We start from the raw sequence: 22,352 nt of genomic DNA, 5'->3' as shown, positions 1-22,352 counted from the left end.
ACTTGCATGTAGATTATCATCACAGCGATTCGTTGTGCTCCAGTGAAGACACAACTAACATTGCTCTGAAATACTTGGCAGGCTGCAGCATATTAGTTAAGGAAAATTGACATTCCTTTTGAAAATAATGGAGACCAATGTCCCATTTGGGCAAAGTTAATCAGTGCCCTGTTGAGGCAAAGGTAATCAATGTCCCATTGGGGAAAAGTTAACAGCTAAGAAAGAGTGAATCATTGTAGTATCTAAAGGTAGTGCCTTACTTGGCCAGATTATCTACAATACCCTGCCCAAAAGAGAGCTGTACTGAAGCCTCTGATACATAGAATTAAAATAATATTGCATGAGAACTCTCTTGGTGCTAAAATACATCAGCTAACCTCTGTTTTCAGACAAAATTGTTACCAGGCACATGGATTCAGGTCTGCTTGTTTTGAAAAATGCAAACAGAAATCCAGACAATCAACACAACAAGATTGGCATAAGATGTGCCTTCCATTCTGTGTAACATCATCAAGTAGAACTGGACAAATCTGAAAGAGACGTGAGATCAAATCTTTTGACTGTTTAGGAACAGAGGATGTGCTCTGTGGAGGATAGGCATGATCTCAGTGCCCCAGTTGTTTAAAATATCCATGTGGATGTGTCAGTAGTGGAGGGGAATGGTCTATTTGAACTGTTTCCCAGCGCTGTACTGAAAATCAGTGGCACATTAAGCACAGATATCTTCAAAAAATGGTTGTTGCCCAATACACCCTTACAGACAATCTAGAGAGTAGGAGTATCTATGAAGAGATTGTTGAGATGTGCAGAACACAGTTGTTGGTTTTTCTGCCCCCCCCCCCCCCCCCACACACACACACACATACATTACCTGCAAAGTCACAGACGTTTTGTGAAATTCAAACAATGGAAAATCCAGGATGGAATGTAACAATATTATGAGAATGAAAGGTAAGATTGTCAATAAGGCTCCGCAGATTTTGATGTCATTACCTCAGTAGTACAGACAGATCCTGTTCAAAAGTACCATGTATTTTCTACAGGTGTTTCATAGGCATCGTAACAATTTCCATTTAACATCTGAAATGACCTTTGCTTAAAGTTCTGACAAGGTAAATGCAAGGGCATTTTGACTGTTTGTGACAAGTGCTACAGCTTAGATGCCCCACCCCCCACCCCTCCCTCCTCCCCTCCCCTACAGAAGAAGTGATAACCCAACAATACTTTTGGCTTTGTACTGCACTTGATCATGTTGTGGAATCTCTCTTTTAATTAAATTTGCTATGATAATTATGATTTGATTATGGATTTATGTTTGTCCATGACTTTCAACAATTTTTCTTTATTCATTTTTCTATTTATAATAGCTAAGCTCACAGTGTTTCACATTTAACCTTGTTTTAAGTGTCCACTAAATTATGGAATATATGTTATGCGTAAAAATGGTAATTAAAGTTTCTTTGTACATTATCATTCTGCTGTATGTTAGAGGAACTGTTATGACTACTATAAAACAAGCGCATCAGTTTAAAAATGCATCTGCTGTGAAGTAAAGGACTTAAGACTGTCATATATAAATCTTATCTGAAGATGAGCGTCACTCAAAATGTTCTCATATTCAACAGATTGGTTGGAAGGAGTTAGACCTATGTAGTACTTACCATGAAAAGTAACTTTTCTTCCTTAGGTGTGTTTTGATTTGTATACACAGCAGCAACAATTATGCACCGTTGCTGTTACTAATAAATAAATGTGTACAAATTCTAGCTCACACTGCAAACTACTGAAAATGGGTCATCAAAGAGGTTGTGGGGATTAAAATGTATGTCATCAACTGTGATAGAAACATAGGCTATGCACCCAGCAATGCATGATAGCATGTGCTTGATATTGAGAAATTACGGAGGAGTACGTCCCGTATTTTGCAATGCGGTGGAAACAAATATGCCACAGATGGCATTTCATCATTAATGTTAATGTAATCTCTGGTCTCAGTGGACACTATTACATCATTTAGTTCATCCCGAATTTCAAGTGTACATCAGTGTGAATAAAAGTACATCTTTGAGGACTTTCAGAAGTTACCATTGTTGTGTGCTTAAGCTGTTCACAGTATGTGTTCTAGTTACTGTTGCACATATTAAAACTAACCTATTGTGTTACGTGTAGTTTTCCTTTTCAAAAGGAGTATAGATTATCTACATTTATCATAAATTAATGCTATTTTCAAGTTTATTGGTGACTATAATCTATATAGTTTTAGGAAACTAGTCATTTTTATCACAGGTGTTTGTGTTGCCTTAAAAGAAATATCATTTTGTGTACTAATACCTTCAGTTTTTAAAGAGAATTATTAATATTTTGACCTCAGCAGATTAAATGGGAAATCAGCAAGCTTAGTTTACAGTTATTTTTTTATTGTTTTATAAAAAAACTGCACCATTTACAGTGCAGCCCTCCACCGTGAATGCAAATCTCGCACATGGGGTGCGTTAATTGACGTTCTTATGCAGCTGGAAATCGCCCTGACTACTGTCAAACGATTGGTAGCTGCAGCAAATCAGATGCCGGAGAGCTCCCGAGAGTCGTGTACTGTATATGGTCAGGGAAAGGGGGGGGGGGGGGGGAGGAGGTTGTTACATATTCCTCATGATGACAACATGCAGGAGGTCAGGACTTGAGAGTGGGCATGCAGGGCCGCCGTTAAATGACAGAACTGGAAATTAGGTACAATAAAGAGAATATATTTCAGAGTATGGCATACAAGGGCACCCATTATATTTCAGAGTATGGCATACAAGGGGCGCACTTAGGGTTGGAAGTTACCAGGTTTAGGCCAGTCTAGGAGGACAAACAATTAATTGAAATGGGCAATGGAAAGGGAAGCAGTTCATGTTAACTCATGTTGGTGGCCGGTCGTGAAAAGCATAGCCAGAGGCTCTGCCTTTCAAAAAGAAGTCTGTTCTGCTCAAGGTCTGGATTACAAGAGAGAGAGGTAATTGTGTTCCGCACCGCAGAACACTCCAGCGTCCACACACGTGACCTGTATCCCATGCATGCACCAAAGGCGTGAATTTGCCGTGGTTTCAGCAGAGGGGATACGAAGGAACACCAGCTGCACTCAGTGTGTAAGCTGGGGTCCTTATTTGAAGATGCTATTCTGGCAGCCATTGAGGGAGGGTGCAGCCAACTGCAGATTGTGGTGCATGTTGGAACAAATGTTGCCTGTCATTTAGCCTCCTAGGTCATGCTTGGATCATTCCATCGCCCTGCACAGAAGGTTGAGAAGATGAGCGTTGCACACACAGTTTCAATGAACCTCACAATTTGCAGTACTGTCCCCAGAATTGATTGTGGCCCCCTGGTTCTCAGCTGAGTGGATAGATTGAACCAGAGACATGGAGGGGGGGGGGGCTGTGAAAAGCTAGGCTGCAACTTCCCGAACTTGAGCCTTAGAGTTGAGAACTGTAGGGTCTCCCTAAATCGGTCAGGTGTGCACTACACGTCAGAGGCTGTTACCCAGGTAGCTGATTATGTGTGGGATGCACACGAGGTTGTTTTTTTTTTTTTAATTTTATTTATTTATTTTTTACTCCTTCCAGTCCAGATAATACAACTGTAGGAGACCTGAAAATATTTGTGTAAGAGCCAAAGGAATGCCCCCACTGGTGAGGAGAGTATTATAATCCTAGTTGTACACTGCTGAAGCATTTGCAGTGGAGTGTCAGAGTTCAAAGCGCTCCTGAAAAGTGTTGAATCTCACATAATACTAGGTACAGAAAGCTGGTTAAAACCTGAAGCTGATAACAATGAGATTTTTGAGGAAAATTTAACCATATATCAAAAGAATAGGCTAGTGGGAAATGGAGGTGGTGTATTTGTCCCAATAGACAAGAAACTCAAGCTCCCCAGGATAGAAATTGAAGCTGCATGCAAGATTGTTTGGGCAAGACTCATTATAAGGGATGGGCATCAAATAGTAATTGAATCCTGGTACTGATCACCATATTCACCTCCTGATGTAACCAAAAACTTTAGAGGAAACCTTAGTTTGCATGTACATAAGCTCCCCAATCATACAGTAATATTGGGGAGACTTTCATCCAATAATCTGTTGGAAAAATTACGATTTTGTGGGAATGGGTGTGACAAATCGCCCTGTGAACCATTACTAAATGCCTTCTCTGAAAACTACCTAGAACATATAGGTGGGAACCCCACTCTTGATGGAAATAATGGCAACAAATAGACCTAACCTCTTTGGGTATGTCCACAACACAGATGTAGCAACAATAATTACCCAGGTACAAAGGCAAGTAAAACAATTAGAAAGATTTCTGCATTCAGTAAACTAGATAAAAGCAGTTGTGTCATATCTCCATGAGGAACTTAAAACTTTTAGCACAGTACAGGAGCACATAGAGGAATGCTCAAGGTTAAAAGAATAGTTGACCATGCAATGGATAGTTATGTACTCATTAGAACAGTTCATATTGGGAGAGACCATTCACGGCGTACAATCACTGCAAAGAAACAGACACTACTTCACAATAGGTGTGAAACAAAGCATAGGGCTATAGATACATATATGCTGAATGAAGTGCATTTGGCTGTCAGGGGAGCAATGCAATGAAGCCATCCATGACTACCAGAACAGAATATTGTCAAATGATCTTTAACAAATTCTTGTCATATGTAAACGCAATTAGTGGCAGCAAAGTTAGTGTCCTGTCACTTGTGGATGAGACAGCAAAAGTAGAAAAGCTTAACTCTGTTTTCAAATGTTCCTTTACAAAGGAAATCCAGGAGAATTGCCCCAATTTAATCCTCATACTATTGAAAAGATGAGTGAAATAAACATAGTGTCACTGGCCACAACCAAAATCATTAAAATTGAACAAAATTCCCGGGTCCAGTGGAATCCCTATAATCTGTCATAGATCCCTCAATCAAAAAACTGTGCCCAGTTGTTGGAAGAAACTGCAGGTCACACCCATCTACAAGAAGTGTAGTAGAAAACTACCGTCCAATATCCTTGACATTTGTTGTAGAATCTTAGAACACATTCTGAGCTCAAACATAATGAGGTATATTGGACAGAGTGATGTCCTCCATGCCAACCAGAATTCATCTGAAAACATTACTCACGTGAAACTCAACTTGCACTTTTCTCACATAGCATACTGAAAGCTTTGGATCAAGGCAATCAAGTAGATGCTCAATTTCCAGAAAGCACTTGACTCAGTACCACATGTATGCTTATTATCAAAAGTACAATCATATAAGACATCAAGTGAAATTTGTAACTGGATTGAGGATTTTTTTCTAGGGAGGATGCAACAAGTTATCCTGGGTGGAGAGTCACGTGTAGAAGTAATTTTGGGTGTGCCTCAGGGAAGCATGTTCGGGCGATTGCTGTTCATGTTGTATATTAATGATCTTGCGGACAATATTAGTAGTAACCTCAGGCTTTTTGCAGCTGATGCATGTATCTATAATGAAGTACTATCTAAAAGAAGCTGCATAATTATTCAAGCAGATCTTGGTAAGATTTCAGAATGGTGCAAAGATTGGCAACTCACTTTAAAGGTTCAGAAATGTAAAATTGTGCACTTCACAAAACAAAAAAAATGTAGCATCCTATGACTGTAATATCAATGATTTCACAGTTGGAATTTGTCAACCCATACTTAACATTAGTATGGATTATAGGGCTATGAAAAATGATCACATAGGCTCTGTTGTGGGTGGCAGACTTTGGTTAATTGGTAGAATACTGGGGGAAATGCAGTGTCTGCATAGGAGATTGCTTACAAATCAATCCTCCAACCCATAGTAGAATATTGCTAATGTGTGAGGACTGATGGGGATATTGAACTTTTACAGAGAAGGGGAGCACAAATGGTCACAGTTTTGTTTGACCCTTGGGAGAGTGTCACAGAGATGCTGAAGAAACTGGACTGGCAGGCTGATGAAGATAGATATAGACTATCCTGAGAAAGCCGACTTCCAAAGTTTCAAGCACCAGCTTTAGATGATGACTCTAAAATGTACTGCAACCCCCTGCATATCCGCCATAGGTAGCTTGAGAATAAGATTAGATTAATTAAAGAGCACAGGGAGGCATTTAAACAGTCCTTCTTCCCACACTCCGTACATGAATGGAACGAGGAAAAAGACCCTAATGACTGAGATGTTAATATCTTTATGATTATATCACTTCATTAACAGCCATTTTTTTCCTGATGACAGTGGTGGATATCCATGAAAGCTCAAATTATAACAGAGAATTAATGTGACAAGTCCACTAGAACATTTAATACAGCAATTCTGTCACAAAATTCTTAGTGGTTATATTTGTAACTTTAATTATTTCTAACTACTGGTGTTTCTTCTTGATGGCAGTGACATTACTGAAGTTTCACTGCAGTTGCCAATCTTATTGTTACAACTAGCATGGATTTGATGGAGATATTAAAACTCTGTGCACAGCTTCGTACTATACTTTGCTGAATTATATGTGTTGCTGTGTATGATCCGTCTGTTAGCTTTTGTGTATATAGTACTAATAGATTATATGTGTCAAAATGAAACTGCATGAGCTGCAGACAGCATCTTAATTTCTTTTTAGTTTTGTATGTAGAGTGTCCGTTTAGTTGAGTTGTTGCATCTTTATTTGAGTGCAGATTTAGAGTAATTTTAACATACTTTTCTGTTGCCTTGCTGGGAATCCACAGAACTTTCTGTTTTACTTGAAATTATTTTTTAATGTATGATACTGTCAGTAGTTTTGATTTTCTTCTTGTAAATGTTTTTTATCTTTTTGTGTATTTTATACTATTAATATTTGTAATATTGTGGCTTGAATAACCCAGTCTGGTGGAAGTATCTATTCGTAGTGATAAATGACTCACAATTTTAATGGTGCTTGTTGAGAAAACTACTTCAATGCATTCCGTTGCATCCACGCCCTACACCCTGTTACATTATCCAGTAAATGCTTGTCTTCAACAATATTATGAAAAGGATAGATTGCTACTCTCTGTAAAGATGATGTATTGAGTTGCAGACAAGCACAACAAAAAGACAAGCTTATGGCCAGAGCATTCTTCAGAAAATGAAGGAAAACACACACACACTTTTACACAAGCAAGCACACCTCATGCGCATATGACCACTGTCTCCAGTCGCTCTGGCCACCAAAAGCTTTTGGCCTTTTTGAGGATTCTTGTTTCTGGATGTAAGTAAAACTTTTTGTGGCACTGGAGGAGTCTTATCTATAGGATGCTTTCTAGCATAAAAAATTGGCCAAGTGCAAGTAGGACTCGCACACTGAATGTTACATACCGGGAATTCCAAAGGCATAACAAAATCACTACAATAGTTCCTGAGACTGTCTTGGACAAACAAAAAGAAGTGAGCAGGGAGCTTCCATTTATGTATTTAGAGAGAGAGAGAGAGAGAGAGAGAGAGAGAGAGATTTAATAAAATATTTTTATTTACTTACTAAAACATGACTACAACTTATATTTTATGTTTGCGTGCAGTAATATTTTTCTATTACACTTTTGACATTGATGACTACAATGACAAGTTCTAGTGGCAAAAAGATATTTTTCATTTTATATCATTACAGTTTAACAGTTTTTTTGAATTTTTCCCTTTATTTGTTCTGTGAAACCTTGCTTTGTGCCAATTTTCATGATTATATGTCACAGGACATACCCTACAGCTTTTAATGAGTGAGTTTGCGAGTATCAAAGTATATGACTTAAATTGCCATACCTTTTGATTGCACTGACTTAGAAGCTTAAATTTTTTATTCCACCAACAAACCAAAGACTTTAGTATGTGACATGAATTTCAGCTTGATTCATTCACCCATTCCTGATTATTAACTGTGGGACTGACAGACAGACAAAAGACAAGGTGATACTATAAGGGTCCCCTTTTAACCGACTGAGGTACGGAACACAAAAAATGATCTCTGTTATATTCCCATGAGCAACGACCTATATTAGGAAGTAAATTATTTACATTCTGCCAGAACTTTCCTTACCAAATAGTAATGTAATATATTTGAGGGGTGTTTAAACGTCACTTACTCCCATCCTGTATAGCAGCAAAACTGAGAGACCCAGCACACATACATACTATTGTGCACTATGAGGGCTACAGAGGACTACAGGCTTTTGCAAGTGTTTTTGACAATTATGTCTCTTTTAATATTTATGTTCAGTTCTCTCCAGTGTCATACCTGTAACTTCCTTTCTGTCTGTTCAGATGGGGTCTCTACCACATGGCATTTAAGTTGAAAATTGAGAAAATTAATACATTTCCTCACTTTAATTTTTTAGAAAAATAGTTTTACATGATTGTAACATCCATCCTGGATTTTCCATTGTTTGTTAGAGTTACATAATTGTTATGCAATATATGATAATCCTGGATGAAATACAAGTAATGGAAGGACTTGAGTTGACCACATAATCTATGAGTGAGCAATATGCCTGTTGCACATGGATTTGATTGAAATCATTGCTAAGCTTTCAGACAATGTCCTTCCCCAGAGCCAACTAACAAAAACACACACATCTACATACACGGCTTCATTTTCCGGGTCGTGCAGTTGATCTGTACAGAAACCATAGAAAATTAAAGCAGCACACTGGTCTGCATATGTATCTGGCTGCTCCAAAATAAGAATCAGTGTTTTTATGTTACATAATTTTATTTGGTAAAATTAAGTACAGCTCATATACATTAATATGACTTCGTGCTCAAAAATTGCAAACCCTCAGAGTCCTTGATAGCTTTTCTTTATTTTCATTCATACTTAAATCTAAATTATTATAACATCAAACGTAATTGTTGGGTACAAATTAATGATATGAATATAATAGAGGGAAACATTCCACATGGGAAAAATATATCTAAAAACACAGATGATGTGACTTACCGAACGGAAGTGCTGGCAGGTTGATAGACACACAAACAAACACAAACATACACACGAAATTCAAGCTTTTGCAACAAACTGTTGCCTCATCAGGAAAGAGGGAAGGAGAGGGAAAGACAAAAGGATGTGGGTTTTAAGGGAGAGGATAAGGAGTCATTCCAATCCCGGGAGTGGAAAGACTTACCTTGGGGGAAAAAAGGACAGGTATACACTCGCACACACACACACACACACACACACATATCCATCCACACATACACAGACACAAGCAGACATTTGTAAAGGCAAAGAGTTTGGGCAGAGATGTCAGTCGAGGCAGAAGTACAGAGGCAAAGATGTTGTTGAAAGACAGGTGAGGTATGAGCGGCGGCAAATTGAAATTAGCGGAGATTGAGGCCTGGCGGATAACGAGAAGAGAGGATATACTGAAGGGCAAGTTCCCATCTCCGGAGTTCTGACAGGTTGGTGTTGGTGGGAAGTATCCAGATAACCCGGACGGTGTAACACTGTGCCAAGATGTGCTGGCCGTGCACCAAGGCATGTTTAGCCACAGGGTGATCCTCATTACCAACAAACACTGTCTGCCTGTGTCCATTCATGCGAATGGACAGTTTGTTGCTGGTCATTCCCACATAGAATGCATCACAGTGTTGGCAGGTCAGTTGGTAAATCACGTGGGTGCTTTCACACGTGGCTCTGCCTTTGATCGTGTACACCTTCCAGGTTACAGGACTGGAATAGGTGGTGGTGGGAGGGTGCATGGGACAGGTTTTACACCGGGGGCGGTTACAAGGGTAGGAGCCAGAGGGTAGGGAAGGTGGTTTGGGGGTTTCATAGGGATGAACTAAGAGGTTACGAAGGTTAGGTGGATGGCGGAAAGACACTCTTGGTGGAGTGGGGAGGATTTCATGAAGGATGGATCTCATTTCAGGGCAGGATTTGAGGAAGTTGTATCCCTGCTGGAGAGCCACATTCAGAGTCTGATCCAGTCCCGGAAAGTATCCTGTCACAAGTGGGGTACTTTTGCGGTTCTTCTGTGGGAGGTTCTGGGTTTGAGGAGATGAGGAAGTGGCTCTGGTTATTTGCTTCTGTACCAGGTCGGGAGGGTAGTTGCGGGATGCAAAAGCTGTTTTCAGGTTGTTGGTGTAATGGTTCAGGGATTCCGGGCTGGAGCAGATTCGTTTGCCACGAAGACCTAGGCTGTAGGGAAGGGACCGTTTGATGTGGAATGGGTGGCAGCTGTCATAATGGAGGTACTGTTGCTTGTTGGTGGGTTTGATGTGGACGGACGTGTGTAGCTGGCCACTGGACAGGTGGAGGTCAACGTCAAGGAAAGTGGCATGGGATTTGGAGTAGGACCAGGTGAATCTGATGGAACCAAAGGAGTTGAGGTTGGAGAGGAAATTCTGGAGTTCTTCACTGTGATTCCAGATCATGAAGATGTCATCAATAAATCTGTACCAAACTTTGGGTTGGCAGGCCTGGGTAACCAAGAAGGCTTCCTCTAAGCGACCCATGAATAGGTTGGCGTACGAGGGGGCCATCCTGGTGCCCATGGCTGTTCCCTTTAATTGTTGGTATGTCTGGACTTCGAAAGTGAAGAAGTTGTGGGTCAGGATGAAGCTGGCTAAGGTAATGAGGAAAGAGGTTTTTGGTAGGGTGGCAGGTGATCGGCGCGTGGAAGGAAGGAACCTCTTTCCTCATTACCTTAGCCAGCTTCATCCTGACCCACAACTTCTTCACTTTCGAAGTCCAGACATACCAACAATTAAAGGGAACAGCCATGGGCACCAGGATGGCCCCCTTGTACTCCAACCTATTCATGGGTCGCTTAGAGGAAGCCTTCTTGGTTACCCAGGCCTGCCAACCCAAAGTTTGGTACAGATTTATTGATGACATCTTCATGATCTGGACTCACAGTGAAGAAGAACTCCAGAATTTCCTCTCCAACCTCAACTCCTTTGGTTCCATCAGATTCACCTGGTCCTACTCCAAATCCCATGCCGCTTTCCTTGACGTTGACCTCCACCTGTCCAGTGGCCAGCTTCACACGTCCGTCCACATCAAACCCACCAACAAGCAACAGTACCTCCATTATGACAGCTGCCACCCATTCCACATCAAACGGTCCCTTCCCTACAGCCTAGGTCTTCGTGGCAAACGAATCTGCTCCAGCCCGGAATCCCTGAACCATTACACCAACAACCTGAAAACAGCTTTTGCATCCCGCAACTACCCTCCCGACCTGGTACAGAAGCAAATAACCAGAGCCACTTCCTCATCTCCTCAAACCCAGAACCTCCCACAGAAGAACCGCAAAAGTGCCCCACTTGTGACAGGATACTTTCCGAGACTGGATCAGACTCTGAATGTGGCTCTCCAGCAGGGATACAACTTCCTCAAATCCTGCCCTGAAATGAGATCCATCCTTCATGAAATCCTCCCCACTCCACCAAGAGTGTCTTTCCGCCATCCACCTAACCTTCGTAACCTCTTAGTTCATCCCTATTAAATCCCCAAACCACCTTCCCTACCCTCTGGCTCCTACCCTTGTAACTGCCCCCGGTGTAAAACCTGTCCCATGCACCCTCCCACCACCACCTACCCCAGTCCTTTAACCCGGAAGGTGTACACGATCAAAGGTAGAGCCACGTGTGAAAGCACCCACGTGATTTACCAACTGACCTGCCTACACTGTGAAGCTTTCTATGTGGGAATGACCAGCAACAAACTGTCCATTCGCATGAATGGACACAGGCAGACAGTGTTTGTTGGTAATGAGGATCACCCTGTGGCTAAACATGCCTTGGTGCACGGCCAGCACATCTTGGCACAGTGTTACACCGTCCGGGTTATCTGGATACTTCCCACCAACACCAACCTGTCAGAACTCTGGAGATGGGAACTTGCCCTTCAGTATATCCTCTCTTCTCGTTATCCGCCAGGCCTCAATCTCCGCTAATTTCAATTTGCCGCCGCTCATACCTCACCTGTCTTTCAACAACATCTTTGCCTCTGTACTTCTGCCTCGACTGACATCTCTGCCCAAACTCTTTGCCTTTACAAATGTCTGCTTGTGTCTGTGTATGTGCGGATGGATATATATGTGTGTGTGTGTGTGTGTGTGTGCGAGTGTATACCTGTCCTTTTTTCCGCCTAAGGTAAGTCTTTCCGCTCCCGGGATTGGAATGACTCCTTACCCTCTCCCTTAAAACCCACATCCTTTTGTCTTTCCCTCTCCTTCCCTCTTTCCTGATGAGGCAACAGTTTGTTGCGAAAGCTTGAATTTCGTGTGTATGTTTGTGTTTGTTTGTGTGTCTATCAACCTGCCAGCACTTTCGTTCGGTAAGTCACATCATCTGTGTTTTTAGATATATTTATTATAACATCAGTTGTATCGACACACTATATTTGTATGGACTTTGTCATGAAATTAATAATAAAGTGGGATCTGCTATAGTCATCATTCTTGGACACCAAATATGTTTACTGATACATATTTTACATTCACACTTTAAATTATAGTGAAATATGCCACTGTAACTGCTGTAGTTAACAGCAATTGCATTCATATCTTGAACTGACTAGTGCAGTTGTTATTCTTATAGTTTTTCATATTGTCATTTAGCTTCAGTACTGAGAATGGTAATCACACCCCAGATACCGCTTCAGAGTTCTTCAACAATGTTAAGTATGTACCTGTAGAACACAGACTTTGAAAGACAAATACAAAATATAAAGTTAGCTCACTGCAAAACAGTATTTCTTATGAAGTGTCATTCAGCTCTTTAATTGCTCATCAGATTTCCCCAGTTAATTAGAGATCCACATAGATCTTCAAAATGCCTTTTGCTCGCCACTCTTTGGCAGATTCGTTCTTGGCTACCATGAGGCCCCAGCCTTTTCAGCATCTTTTACCTTCCATGCTGCATGTCTATCCTTTTGCTTTTCTTTTTCCCCACCCTTGGGGAACATGTGTGGGCTGTTTTTGGAAACATATTCTGCATTTTCGGTAGTCATTATCACAATACTTTCCACTGTTCCTTTTTTCTTTCTTCATTCACCTTCTCCTATCCTTCCTCCACTTCGGAGTTTGACGTTCCTCTTTTTCTTCTTCCTCCCTGTATGCTCCTGAGAGCCGGCCCATGTGTCTGACGCGTAACAGGTGACTGGGTAACACATAATTCCCAGCCCTGAGTCAACAGGTGAGGTAAAACAAAACAAAGTGCCTTTTGCGCACCAGGAAGCATTTTGAATTTTCACAGGGAAATAAAACGTGCCCTGGGATGGAAATAGAATGTGAAATAAGGAACAGTTACAATGTTGAGTAAAGTCTGAACTAAAGCTGTGAAAGTAGAGCCTGAAACAAAGTGTGAAGTCGTGGTGTTCAACAGACGGTTTACATACAAACATGGGAATTTCAAACAAGTGTCAATGTAATTCCAAACAGTTTCCTTAAGCAAATGAATTACTACCTATTTTCTGACTACTGTGTTGTCTAGTAGCCATTAGTAATGAAAATTTAATGTAAGCTTCAAATTTTTTCTTCTTGAAGTTCTCATATAACATTTTGTACTCAGTATTTTAAAGACACTTGTAATTCCTTCTTGTTTGATTCTGATGCACACATAATTTTGTAATGTGCAGTCTGTATCACTTTAAAAAGTATATTAAATAAGAAATTTAATTTTTTTCTGCATGTAAAATAAAGAGCTGAAAAAATGTTGCAGTTCAGCAAGAAATCCACTAAACTTTTTATCAGTGTGTACACATAATCCTTTTTTTTCCTTCTGTGGCAGTTACTCAAAAAATCCAACTGCTTTCCAAGAAAGAGTTCAGGAATGTGTGAAAGAAAGCCAGGCACATGTTTATGATCCACCACCGACAGATGATTTGCATTACATTTGCTTTGAGCCATATGATCATGAAGTGCATGGACCAGTCCGGGAGTCCATCATTAGAATAAAGGTTAGTTAAGTAAACTTTCTAGATTTACTTAGCATATGGTTTGGTTAGGAAACAAAAATAATGGTCCTCTTTTTCAAAATCTCGGAATATTTCATTCAATAGCTTCAATCAACTTATTATTAGTACACTCCTGGAAATGGAAAAAAGAACACATTGACACCGGTGTGTCAGACCCACCATACTTGCTCCGGACACTGCGAGAGGGCTGTACAAGCAATGATCACATGCACGGCACAGCGGACACACCAGGAACCGCGGTGTTGGCCGTCGAATGGCGCTAGCTGCGCAGCATTTGTGCACCGCTGCCGTCAGTGTCAGCCCGTTTGCCGTGGCATACGGAGCTCCATCGCAGTCTTTAACACTGGTAGCATGCCGCGACAGCGTGGACGTGAACCGTATGTGCAGTTGACGGACTTTGAGCGAGGGCGTATAATGGGCATGCGGGAGGCCGGGTGGACGTACCGCCGAATTGCTCAACACGTGGGGCGTGAGGTCTCCACAGTACATCGATGTTGTCGCCAGTGGTCGGCGGAAGGTGCACGTGCCCGTCGACCTGGGACCGGACCGCAGCGACGCACGGATGCACGCCAAGACCGTAGGATCCTACGCAGTGCCGTAGGGGACCGCACCACCACTTCCCAGCAAATTAGGGACACTGTTGCTCCTGGGGTATCGGCGAGGACCATTCGCAACTGTCTCCATGAAGCTGGGCTACGGTCCCGCACACCGTTAGGCCGTCTTCCGCTCACGCCCCAACATCGTGCAGCCCGCCTCCAGTGGTGTCGCGACAGGCGTGAATGGAGGGACGAATGGAGACGTGTCGTCTTCAGCGATGAGAGTCGCTTCTGCCTTGGTGCCAATGATGGTCGTATGCGTATTTGGCGCCATGCAGGAGAGCGCCACAATCAGGACTGCATACGACCGAGGCACACAGGGCCAACACCCGGCATCATGGTGTGGGGAGCGATCTCCTACACTGGCCGTACACCACTGGTGATCGTCGAGGGGACACTGAATAGTGCACGGTACATCCAAACCGTCATCGAACCCATCGTTCTACCATTCCTAGACCGGCAAGGGAACTTGCTGTTCCAACAGGACAATGCACGTCCGCATGTATCCTGTGCCACCCAACGTGCTCTAGAAGGTGTAAGTCAACTACCCTGGCCAGCAAGATCGGATCTGTCCCCCATTGAGCATGTTTGGGACTGGATGAAGCGTCGTCTCACACGGTCTGCACGTCCAGCACGAACGCTGGTCCAACTGAGGCGCCAGGTGGAAATGGCATGGCAAGCCGTTCCACAGGACTACATCCAGCATCTCTACGATCGTCTCCATGGGAGAATAGCAGCCTGCATTGCTGCGAAAGGTGGATATACACTGTACTAGTGCCGACATTGCGCATGCTCTGTTGCCTTTGTCTATGTGCCTGTGGTTCTGTCAGTGTGATCATGTGATGTATCTGACCCCAGGAATGTGTCAATAAAGTTTCCCCTTCCTGGGACAATGAATTCACGGTGTTCTTATTTCAATTTCCAGGAGTGTACAATAGTAACATGATGAGAGTGTAATGAAGTTTGCAGTCTGTTCTCCATACCTGGATTTTATAATATACTCTCCATTATGAGCAGTGATTGGTTGGCTACGTACTTATATTGTTCACACACCTTATGACTCATTTTCTGGCCATCCACAGTCTAGCCACACAAACACTGAACTTGAACTATGTAGGTTTCTTCTCCTAGTGATAGGTTTCTTTTCCTAAGTTGGAACAGAGAAAGGGGTGGAACATTGGGGGCTGCTGTTTTCATTGTTAATGTTGTTTTGCTGTCTTAATGCTGTATCTGACAACTTTCTTTACACTTTTATCTGTGAACAACAATTTACATCTCTGAAAGCTTGAGGTTTCATTCATAGTCCTTTTAGAAGCTGTGTCACATCTTCATTCATTGACTGAACTTATCATAAATCATATTAAAAATTGATATTTGCCTTTCTTGCATCAAATGCGGGATTCAAAGTAGCCTTTTCCTTCCACTGTGCTTCTTAAGATCTTTCATGTATTTATTCTCATTTCCCAGGTGTTATCAGTTTCTCTTAACAAATGAACTACATAAAAGTTCTGACGTGTAATTTGGTTGCGTGCTTACTGGAGTTATATGGATGAAAATTAATATTAAATGTAAACTAAACAGTATATCAAACAGAAAGAGTAACTGAAAATGTCTTGTGCTCTTGTACGGTGTACATCTTCATTCTGTTTCTCTTTCTTTCCTCATAACTTCCATAGAAATAAGACAAGTTAAAAGTGTTGCAGTTAGCACATAGGGACTTATTTTTAACTTACTTTACTTTGCCACCCACTTGTCTTTTTGAAATGCAAATCATTTAATTATTCAGTGTTCCCATACTGAAATAACATCATGAAAATATTTTCCACAGGAGAATAACAATGAGAATCGGTCTGGTGGACTGTCATGGGTGCAGCCAGGTTCGCTTCAGCCTTTTTCGAAGCCAGATTCTTGATATTTGTATGAAATAGATACTTCTGAAAAATCAGAATCTAAAATGTTTTATAGGTGAGGATTTTTGGAAGTTATGTCTTGTAATTGTTAACCAGTTTTAAAAATTATTTATATTGTAATAAGGATAAAATAATTTTTGTATTGTGGAATTTGGGGTTTTATAAAAACAAAGTTTTCGTACATTTATTAAGATAGGTAAACATTCAATTGGTGGTATGTATACAGTCTGATGCCAGTTCTGTGGTTTTCTTGTGCTGGTATGGACTGTCTCCTGAAGAATAATTTTGAACAAATGTAAAGTTATTCTTTTAAAACAACATTACATTTTAATGTACCCTGCGAGTGATACACAAATAACACGTTGTTATTTATAGTTAATATTCTTCTTGTGTGTGCAAAGCTGTGTGTGTTAGGGGATGTATGATCTAAGCAATAACATTTGTTGGTCTTCCATTGTACAGTTAATCAACCATAGTTGTGTCTTACGTGTTTATAGTTAAGTTTGAGTGTACTTCTGTGCTTCAGCCATGAGAATTTGTATTTTATGATGTTGATAATACCATTGGTGACTAACACGCACAATGTACAGTGTATAATGTATTATTTGAGGTTCACACTGTTACCATTTTCTGTATAATATCAGTTAATGAAATCTTTTGTGTGCTATAAATTGCTGTGGAGAGTTGTAAAGACATTTCATCACCATGGTTGAAAGTTCTTTATCCCCCAGTTGACATTTGTGAAAATCTGTTTTTAGTAAGACCCTGTATTTGATGCTGTGAACTAGATGACGAATCTTGATTGCTCAGGGAGCCAAGATACATCAGAAATGCCAAATTTTCAGTCCTTCATAGAAGTGTCAAGAACAGCAGAATTTAAACAACTTTTGTGATTCGTAAGTTTTGTAGAAATAATATTAATGAAAAAGGATAGTATTTGTCAGTTTACAGAAGGTATACAATAATTTAGTACAAAAATATCTGGTGCAGAGGAGTTGCATAGATTACAATGAAGACTGTGTTTTCTTCTGAAGCAATACTCCAGAAGTAATGAAACTGTTATCAGTATTACTGTTAACCAAAATACATGAAATACATTATTTATTTGATCAGAAATTTCATTTTTGTTGGTGTCAGTGTTTCTATGTCCTATAGTGATAACTCAGTATATTTTATTAAATGGCAACTACAGTATATATGACTTGCTAAAAGATTGTATTGTACTAGTATGTTGGTTGTGTGAAATGAAGTTTCAAAGTTCCTGCTTTGTATTTTTAAATGCTTCATGTACAAAGCAACATTGTAATTTAAATCAAATTTTATGATATCATCACAAAGCTTTGTGATCTAAGTATTGGGGACTGTAACTCAGTTTTGGCATGAATGCCCAAAACAATACAATTTACTGAGAACTATATCTTTTCAGTTGCTATCATGTCTAACTCTGTGACTGCTGCCTAGACATTTTAAGCTAAGAGATAAAACAATTATTGTACTACATTGCAAATAAGTGAACAGTAAATCCAGCACATTGCTGCCATTATTGTTCAGATTTCACTGTACCTTTGTCTCCCTATGCTTGCATGTTTCCTGTGAAACATTAGAGGAACAACTTAGTGTTATTGAGGCTGGATGTTTCATGCTTCCTTCCTATTCTCTCCATTATAAATATTTTATTTTTACTCCATTTGGCCTGTATGTCTATGTCACATGAAAATGAACCACATCATTATATATCAACAGCTTCTATAAAGGAAAAGTCAGAAACATCAAATTCTTGAATCATAAAATGCCAAAATTAAAATAATAAACATTCAGCACAAGTATGTATGTCAATATGTTATAGTTAAAATAACACAATTTCACAGATTTTCACGATTTCTTTATCCAGATGACTGTATTTATTGTTTTTCAGTTTAACTGCAGTCAATTTGAAAACTACAAGGCTCCATCTTCAGGCACAAGAATACAATACTATTAATTTTTTGCATTGAAGGTTACAGCAGTTGATGCCTGCTGGAAGGAGAACAGCCTTTTATTTTGACACTCTACTATTAGCGTCATACTACGTAAAACTAAGTTATTACTGGAAATTCGCAGGGACAGAAGATGGAAAGGATTTATTGAATAAAATTTCATACACATTTTTATTTTCTGTTCTTGTTTAAGCAGGTTGGTTCCAGATAATTGTGCCTGAAGCGGCGTCATTATTAACTTTGAATGTTCTTGTCATGTGCATGAGTATCTGTGGCAGATGGCTGGATCTTACAACTCACCACATTCAAAACATCTGGGAGAAGGTCCCACTTCAGCCTGCTAGTCTTGCAGTGCAGCACTCACACCCACATTCTTTTAGTCCACCAAGCAGCCCACTGCCAGGGTAAGGTCTTCTATTGGAATGTTGTCTGGGTTGTCCAGTTATGGCCTCCATCTTTCCACCCATTGCTTCCGATAGACACTGTTTTATATGCATAAAGCTTTTTCTGGAATACAGGCATCTCCCAGTGGGCTGCAATTCATGGACTGTTTGACAGGAATCTGTTTCCACCTGCATCCTCTCCAAATCTGATGCAGTGTCCCACATAGGGAGGAAGGATGGGTGAGGAATGCTGTGCCCATGAGTGGCTTGAGTTTCTGTACTGGTGTTATGTGCAGGCCTCAGTTGTAATCCACACTGACTTGTTCACCATAGTGTCTACCTTCTTTGCATGTGCACGAGCAGCATGCTCAGCAGTAGATACACAGAGTGTTGTAAATGACATCTGCGAAAATTGTAGGTTGGTACCCTGATCCTGCTTGTCAGGGACATATTGTTCATGGCATAGACCTTGGCTCTGGTACTGATGGAATGTTGTTTAAACAGCGTGCAATCGAAGATTAGGCTGCAAATAGCACTGGAGTTGTTTGTCTTGTCACATCACATTTAGTTCTTGCCATGTTTTTCTGTTATTTAGATGAAACATGCAGAACAATTTTTTGCTGAGGTTTCACTCCAGGTGGTTAAGAATGTAATAAAGCTTCAAGTTTGTCCATTTCTCTTTTACTTCTGAGGAACTTGAATCTTGAGATAGCACTGCTGTATTGTCAGTGTATTTGGACTGCCTGAAGTTATTTATTATTGACTGGTATTTTGTGTGAACATTTTATAGTACTGGTGCCAAGATGTTTACCTGTGGTAAGCCATTCTTCTGATTCCTCCTCCTGTTGTTCTTCCCAATGAGGCTGACATAAAATGCCCTACTGTGCAGAATCAATCAAGGATGTCAGATGGTGATTGCTTGTAAACTCATATAGCATAATCTGCAGCTTTTGGTTGCTGATAGTGTCATAAGCAGCTGTCAGGACGATGGTCGCTCCAGCAAACTTCTCTCATTCAAATCATTCCTTGATGAGTTGCATCATGTGTAGTAGATGGTCAGTACATGATTTGCCAGGGCAGAAGGGTGCTTGCTGGTTTATAAATTTCTCTTCTGTGATATTTGTGATCATATGCAGTATCAGGCATAGAATCTTGAAGGCATAGCAGAGCAGTGACAAGATTGGAAACTGTTTGGATGGTTTGGTTCCTTCCATGGTTTCCATAGGGTGACCATCCCAGTCTCCCTCCACGTCTTCAGAAGCTGCAAATTGGCAGCACATGCATCCATTATATCCTGGAGTCATTTGGGATTTTCAGCCCATAGTTCTCAGTTTGTTTGACCTGCAGTTTGAAAACATCAGCTGTTCTGTTCAACTTCATGTAACAGATTGCCAACTCCAGCCCAGCCATGCTGAACATATTTTCAAGAAAATGTTTACTTTCCATTTCCTATGCTATATTCTCTTGAGTCCTGTTAACATTAGTTTTGCCGGCCGAAGTGGCCGTGCGGTTAAAGGCGCTGCAGTCTGGAACCGCAAGACCGCTACGGTCGCAGGTTCGAATCCTGCCTCGGGCATGGATGTTTGTGATGTCCTTAGGTTAGTTAGGTTTAACTAGTTCTAAGTTCTAGGGGACTAATGACCTCAGCAGTTGAGTCCCATAGTGCTCAGAGCCATTTGAACCATTTGAACATTAGTTTTGCTGTCCTGCAGCAGCTGGCTTGCCACTGGGTTTGCAGTCACTTTAGTGAAGATGGTTTTTGGATTGTGGAAAGTCAGCTGAAGTTCTTGAACAGCTTCCAACCTCACATTTCTTCATTTGAATATCAAGATTTTCAACCAGGTTGCTCCACTTTGTCTTTTGGCTTTCAACAATGGCTTGCATCATTAACTCATCTATTGCTTGTATGGTATTTTCAGCAAATGGGTTATTCTTGTAGATATCTTGGAGTTTCTTCTATAGATCTGGAAGTCTCCAGCAGTCCTGCATTATATTCTGTCCTATGAATATGAAAGTGACTGATGTAGAAAACTGTTTTATGTATATTCTGTCCTGTGGTATCCAGTTCTTGAACCTCGCTTGGTTAGGTCGTTGAAGTTTTCATTTTCCTCAGGCTTTGGCAGTGCACTCCATATCTCAATTTTCACATCCTTGCTAAAGTGTTTCTAGTTGGCTGTTTAAAAAGTGAACCACCACATCTCAAAAGGTACATAGTGTGACTTCATCAGTGCTGAAAACGCATATGATATGTCTGTGCTGTGTGTGTGTGTGTGGGGGGGGGGGGGGGATCAGTTCACCCATTTCTCACATTGGGTTATGATACCAAAGGAGACAAAGAAGTTTTCGAGATTGTATCCTCTTCCCCAACTACCATATTTCAAAGAAGATGGTAGTTTGCTGTTGTGGGTCAGTTGAACATTGTGTGCCTCTGCTCACACCTCAAGTACAGCTCCATTTTTGTCGATCTTCTGGTAACCTTGTTAGTTAAAACTCCCAGTACAAAGATAAAATAAATAAATATTAAGAGACTATCTAGTAATGAGGAAATTTTAATAGCTGACATGCAAGAATATGAATGCAGTACCCTGAGAGTGCAGGAAACCCAACTGAGGTGCTGAACCCACATTGGCGGCATGGGGCTTGGAAGTCATCTAAGAGAGACCAAAATGCTGATTCCATTATTATATAAAGTATTTAAGTTTATTAGAAAGTATTTCAACCTCCAGTTCACAAGTGTATCATAAAAATTAAAAGTTTATCTTGGGTCAACAAGCACTATTTGGGCCTATATTGAGAATTTTAATGACGCAGAATGACTGGTGCCCTATAATATGAAACTGACTGTATAGTGAATGTTTTGCCGATACAAGTGTAACTCAGTTCCAAATAGCACTCACTGTTGAAACAAGGAGTAAACACTGGTTCTAGCGTCATGCAGCAATTACTGATAAAATAAAATAAAACCACACACTGCATTCAAATAGAAATAAAATAACTTTTTCATTTTATCTAGTTTGTAAAGAAAATGAGAAACTACAAACAACAGTCAACAGCTATTCTTCAAAGGATAATACAAATACTGTGTCATGTGGTAATTCCTTGATAACTGTATTTTATAGGGAATCTTAATATTAATTGCAGTAGACCTGATGTGCAAAAATATAAATATTTCAGTGAGGAATGAAAGCAAAAAGGCAACTGATGGATACAGTTCATATCTTTTTCACGTTTTGGGCACACTAACTGTAAACTGGAACTCCATGCTGTTAGGTGACTGTACTGTGTCTCCACCTCTTTTGCTCCCCAGATACTTCTTTACTCAAAGCTGGGTGGCAACTGCTGTACTGTAGTGTGATCCTCGCCACTCCTGCTATTGTCATCTGTCAGCCTCTGGCGCACACACACACACACACACACACACACACACACACACACACACACACACACTGATAGAGAGGGGGGAGGGAGGGAGGGAGAGAGAGAGAGAGAGAGAGAGAGAGTATGAGAGAGAGAGAGAGTATTTACACAGAAATTAGAGCGTA

General features: G+C 40.6%; 1 protein-coding gene across 2 annotated transcripts in view; it reads left to right on the top strand.

Annotated features, from left to right (window-relative positions):
* The window catches only part of LOC126235729 (protein crossbronx homolog), a 157,484-nt gene extending 139,265 nt beyond the window's left edge, over positions 1-18,219 (top strand). For both annotated transcript variants that reach the window (XM_049944505.1, XM_049944504.1), the window contains 2 exons: positions 13,759-13,927; positions 16,370-18,219. In XM_049944505.1, coding sequence (XP_049800462.1) covers positions 13,759-13,927; positions 16,370-16,453 — 253 coding nt within the window. In that variant the 3' untranslated portion in view covers positions 16,454-18,219. The remainder of the gene's footprint in view (positions 1-13,758; positions 13,928-16,369) is intronic.
* The last annotated feature ends 4,133 nt before the right edge of the window (positions 18,220-22,352 follow it).

The sequence above is a fragment of the Schistocerca nitens genome, chromosome 2 (genome assembly GCF_023898315.1).
Source record: "Schistocerca nitens isolate TAMUIC-IGC-003100 chromosome 2, iqSchNite1.1, whole genome shotgun sequence".
Classification (NCBI taxonomy): Eukaryota; Metazoa; Arthropoda; class Insecta; order Orthoptera; family Acrididae; genus Schistocerca; species Schistocerca nitens.
Note: the sequence above shows the minus strand (reverse complement) of the source record. Positions and strands in the feature narration are given on the sequence as shown.